The 5,528-nt window shown below is 54.0% G+C and overlaps 2 protein-coding genes across 2 annotated transcripts; both read left to right on the top strand.

Annotated features, from left to right (window-relative positions):
• Positions 1–1,089: 1,089 nt before the first annotated feature.
• LOC125516359 lies at positions 1,090–2,724 on the top strand. Its single transcript, XM_048681829.1, has 2 exons — positions 1,090–2,109; positions 2,255–2,724. Exons 1-2 carry the CDS (start codon positions 1,090–1,092, stop codon positions 2,417–2,419), a joined length of 1,185 nt encoding a protein of 394 aa, XP_048537786.1. The 3' UTR covers positions 2,420–2,724.
• A 1,366-nt stretch (positions 2,725–4,090) lies between these two features.
• On the top strand, positions 4,091–5,528 carry LOC125514615. The gene has a single exon (XM_048679949.1). It carries the CDS (start codon positions 4,190–4,192, stop codon positions 5,339–5,341), a length of 1,152 nt encoding a protein of 383 aa, XP_048535906.1. The 5' UTR covers positions 4,091–4,189; the 3' UTR covers positions 5,342–5,528.

Raw genomic sequence — 5,528 nt, 5'->3', positions numbered from 1 at the left:
AAATAAGCTAAACAGCGATCCAGCCAAACGCGGGGTGCATCGCCGTCAAAACGGGAAACTGGTGTTTAGGTGGCCGGACGAAGTATTCTTCTCGCGGCGTGGTGCTGTGCTAGTCGCGCAGAGGTGGTTGATGGAGTCGATCCACTACTCCAGGCTGATCTGGGCGGGCGAGCAGGGGAGGCCCCTCGTTGGTGAGCCGGGGGAGGAAGGCGTGGCCCGTGATGGCCCGCGGAATCGGGAGCGCGCTTGGAGGCGGCGCAGGTTGCTGGAGGCCGAGGTGGGCCGCCGATGTATGCACACCCGCCGTGGAGGGGTCTTCCACTTGTGACTCCGGTGCCGTGACGGAATAGGCCGTTGGGGAAGCAACCTTGCGAACGTCGTCTACATCGGCTTGAGTAAGCCCGATCTGCTTGGACAGGCTCTTCAACTCGTGGGAGACTTGAGTGTTGAACGCTGTCTGCGCATCGGCTCTCTTCTCCGCCAATTCCTTCTCCTCGTCAAATCTGGACAGGAGCTTCTCCATAAGAGCAGTGAGGTTGGCTGTCTGTCCTTCCATGGCGGCAATCACTTGTCGCGCCTGCGCGGAGGGCTTGGATGGTGCCGTGGTTCCCGCCCCAAGCAGATCGAACCCCGCCGAGGATTTCGGGCGACCTCACCGGAGTGAAATCGCACCTACGGCGGTGGGTGTTACTAATCGGACCAAGGGAGTGAGGAAAACCGCGGTGGAAAAATTTTCAGGAGAAATTTGCTGGCTCTGAGATACCAAATGTGACGACCGATCGACGAAGATCGTCGCCACAAAGAAGGGGATCGGAGTGGGGATGAGGAAGAACCGAGAGGAGGTGAGGTAGGAGAAGGAGATGAGAATAATTCAGACGTTTTCCTTTTCTGCCGTGCCCAACAGAGGACAGGTCTATTAGTACAGACACACACCATCAGACTTGGCCACAGACGGCCCAAGTCGGAACCCGTGGGCTCAGCCCAACACACTCATAGCTTCTCCTTCTCCTTGCTAGTCCACCGCTACACAGTAGCAGGTGTGACATATATATTTTTCTAATAAGGTAATTTTTTATATAGGCAGTCAACATGAGATTGACGCGGGGGGACCCACTTGGTCAAATACCAGAGCACGCAGGTCATTTTCCTAGTCATTCTCGCTCGCGCCACCGTTCCCCATATCCCCTCGCCGCCGCCGCCGCCGCCGGCGTCCGCCGCGCCACCACGGCGCCATGCTCCGGCTACGTGGCTGCGTCCTCACCCAGCTCCTCTCGTCTTCCTCTGCCTCTCCCGTGTCCCATCTCCGCCGCCTCCTCTCCGCCGCAGCCCCCGCCATCTCCCCAAGCATCGGGTTCGCCGTGGAGGACTACCTCGTCCGTACCCAGCGGCCTCACCGTACACAGGCGCCAAGCCTCCAAGCTCTCCCACCTCAAGTCTCCCGCCAAGCCCGACGCCGTGCTCGCCTTCCTCGCCGGCCTCGGCCTCTCCGCCGCCGACGTCGCCGCCGTCGTCGCCAAGGACCCGCTGCTACTCTGCGCCAAAGTGGAGAAGACCCTGGCCCCCGTCGTCGACGGGCTCACCGGCCTCGGCCTCTCGCGTCCTCAGATCGCGCACCTCGTCTCGGTCGCCGGCGAGAAGTTCCGCTGCAGAGCCATCATCGACAGGCTGCACTACTACCTGGCCCTCTTCGGCTCCTCCGGGAAGCTCCTCCGGGTTCTCGACCGCAGCCCCTACATCCTCTCCTCCAACCTCGAGAGGGTGGTCAAGCCCAACGCCGTGTTCCTGAGGGAGTGCAGGATAGGTGCTTGTGATATTGCCAAGCTGTGTGTCGCTCAGCCGAGGATGCTCACCTCCAATGTGGAGCGCGTCCGGGCGATGGCGGCAAGCGCCGAAGGCCTAGGTGTGCCCCGTGGCTCCAGGATGTTCTGGCGCATGCTGAATGCCCTTGCGTTTCTCCGCGAGAAGGATATCGCCGCCAAAGTGGAGTACTTGAAGGACACTTTCAGATGGTCCGATGCTGAGGTGGGCATTGCTCTTTGTAAGGCCCCGATGGTGCTGGCGTTGTCCAAGGACCTGCTGCAGAGGAAGTCAGAGTTCCTGATCTCTGAGGTGGGGTTGGAACCGGCATACATTGCTTATCGACCGACATTGCCCACTTACAGCCTGGAGGGCCGACTAAGGCCCCGGTACTACACTTTGAAGTTTCTTAAGGAAAATGGATTGCTAGATCATGACCGAGACTACTATTGTGCAGTCATGCTGCGAGAGGAGGTATTCATGGAGAAGTTCATATGCCCCTACAAGGAAGCTGCACCACAACTCGCTGAAGACTATGCAGCAGCTTGCAAAGGGGAAGTGCCGGCTAGATTCAGATTTACATGAACCAAGGCCTGTACGAAAATTTCATAACCGGGTATGACACAACAGAAGTTTCACTCTCCGCATCAAGCCGCTCATTCCTGATTCAATGTTGTTGGCCTAAACTTAATGGTGGTTGGCTGCTATCTACAATCTATAGCATGTATGTTACGTTCTCATTTGGTGGTGCTAATCCAGGATGAAACTGATATTTTGATTTGTGAGCCTTGGTATGCTTGTTATGTCATTCAGTAGGAAGAAAGCATTGCGCTGCTATTAACTTGCCCCTCCTCATGTTATTGACACATATATTGGAACTAAGAGAGTGTGAGATCACGGCATCCTACCAATGCTTTGAAGTGAGTAGTATTTCTGTGCACACTGTGTCTTTATGTTCTGAAATAGCCATGGCAGTTTTCAATGCAATCCTTAATCTATCTTTGCATGAAAGAGTGTTCTCATTCTGGCCATGATGATGATACGATGCATCAAACTTTCCTTTGGATGAAAATTTTGAACTTCTATTTCCACAAGAAACATTTTTGGATTTGTTGATGGCCTATTTGCCACAATGTGCGGATCACTGTTGAGGATGCAGTTTTGATCTTAGTTTGGGCTTGCTCTAGTTCTTCTAAGATGAAAATCTTCATTCTTCCTTAGATATTAACTTTAGTGAAAGCAGGCCATTGTTCATTAGTTTGTATCAGTTGATTTGTTTATTTGTCTCATGTATTTTTGGATGGCCTACAAGCTGATACTTTTCCAGGGGCATTTGATCTCAGAACTGAATAGTTGAGTAGTAGGCTAGTGGTTTTTTTATTGACAACAGATATTTCAAATGCCCTGGTATTCTTACCGTAGAAGCAAATCGATAGTTGTATGGTATGGTGTTGAAAAGCAGATGTCATCTCATACAATAAGGGAATTTATGTTATGGTAACCTTAAAAGCACAAATACAAGGCAAGAGGATGTGTCTCAGCCAAGTGGATCTCCATAGTTTGGAGCTCCCGTCTTCAGACCTGACTGCTGGATGAATATGCCTATCTGCCTCACATTTTGGTTCCGTTTTTCAGTTTGAGTGAAGCGCCTTGGCTGAGCCGGCTACTGTTCTTGCGCGGAGCAACGGCGAGCGCCATGCCGTCGTGCCACTGCCCGGTGCCATGGGATTGAAACTTGGTGCTATCAGCTGGCACAATGGGGATAAACGTACTGGGCATTGCTTCAGCTAAGTTCACGGCTGTGTCCACTTTGCCCGGGAAAACATATTTCAAAATCTTGATTCGGCCTATAAAGGTGCCATTTCGATATCTTATCGACCGATAAAACACATTTCACTGCCACCGAGGAGTCCTCCACGGATTTAGCTTCCTTGCCTTGAATAACAAGGCTTCTCGAATGTTCCTCCTACGGAGCGCATGGGCCGGCATGGTGGTCCAGGGTGGAAATCCGGCCTAGGGGTCCGACGTCGCGAATGGGGAGGATTGTTACTGAGAACTTGTTGTGGCCCCTTAGAAGTAAAAGAGTTGGGATTTTTGAAAGTTATTTTTTACTCCCCCCGTTTCTTTCTTGTCTGTATATAAAATTTGGCCAAAGTCAAACTTTGTCAACTTTGACTAAGTTTGTAGAAAAAATATCAACATCTTTTTTTGAGGGTATCTTTTTTGTAGACAAAATTCTGAACATCTTTTAGGGCATTTTGAGCTGATCTAAATGGGTCTCTATAGTCTAACTCAGCCCGGCCCATCAAGGTTGGACCAGACGCCACGCCGACGCAAACCCTCACCACTATCCCCTCCGTCTCGCCGCCGGCGCCGCCTCGCCGACGCCGCCATGCTCCGGCTCCGGCGCAGCGTGCTCTCCAAGCTCCTCTCGTATCCCTCCGTCTCTCCTCTCCACCGCCTCATCTCCACCACGGCGCCGGCCCCCGCCGTCGCCCCCAGCACCGGGTTCGCCGTGGAGGAGTACCTCGTCTCCACCTGCGGCCTCACCCGACCGCAGGCCCTCAAGGCCTCCGCCAAGCTCTCCCACCTCAAGTTCCCCTCCAACCCCGACGCCGTCCTCGCCTTCCTCGCCGGCCTCGGCCTCTCCGGCGCCGACGCCGCCGCCCTCGTCGCCAAGGACCCCAAGTTCCTCTGCGCCGACGTGGGGAGAACCCTGTCCCCCGTCGCCGCGGGGCTCGCCGGCCTCGGCCTGTCGCCTTCCGAGATCACCCGCCTCGCCTCGCTCGCCCCCGACAAATTCCGCTCTAGATCCATCGTCTCCAAGCTGCACTACTACCTGCCTCTCGTCGGGTCCTACGAGAACCTCCTCGGGGTGCTGAGGTATGGCTCCTGCCTCGTCTCGTCCGACCTGGAGACGGTGGTCAAGCCCAACGTCGCCTTCCTGCGGGAGTCCGGGCTAGCTGACTGCGACATTGCCAAGCTGTGCGTCACTCTCCCATGCCTGCTCACCTCCGGCTGGGAGCGCATCCAGGCGTTGGTGCTGTGCGCCGAAGGCCTCGGCATACCCCGTCGGTCCGGGATGTTCAGGCACGCGCTGCATGCTGTCGCGTTTGTCGGCGAACAGAAGGTCGCCGCCAAATTGGATTGCTTGAAGAGGACGTTTGGGTGGTCAGATGCTGAGGTCGGCGTTGCTGTGTCCAAGTATCCGATGCTGCTGACTAAGTCTCACCACATGCTGCAGAGCAAGTCAGAGTTCCTGATCTCCGAGGTGGGGTTGGAACCGGCATTCATTGCTAATCGGCCCGTAATTGTCTGTCTTAGCCTGGAGGGCCGGCTCAGGCCCCGGTACTACGTTTTAAAGTTTCTCAAGGAAAATGGATTGCTCAAGGGTGATCCGAGCTATTATACAGTTGTCATGGTGAATGAGAATGTTTTCGCGCAGAGGTACATGTGCCCTTACAAGGAAGCTGCACCATACCTCGCTGAAGACTATGCAACTGCTTGCGGAGGGGAAGTGCCGGCTAGATTCGTATTTGCATGAGCTGAAAACACAAATATTGAAATTTTGATGCTTACTGTACCACATATTCCACTTTATGCAGTAGGCTTGTAAGCTATTGTTTCAGTGTTATTGCCTAACTAATGTTGGCTGTCTGATATAGTATGTCTGTCACTGCTTGTTTGTTAGTTGTTAATGCTTGATGAAGTTAATTATTGTTAGTTGTTAA

The sequence above is a fragment of the Triticum urartu genome, chromosome 6 (assembly GCF_003073215.2).
Source record: "Triticum urartu cultivar G1812 chromosome 6, Tu2.1, whole genome shotgun sequence".
Taxonomy (NCBI): domain Eukaryota; kingdom Viridiplantae; phylum Streptophyta; class Magnoliopsida; order Poales; family Poaceae; genus Triticum; species Triticum urartu.
The sequence above is the reverse complement of the archived record's forward strand: the minus strand, read 5'-3'. Positions and strand labels throughout refer to the sequence as shown.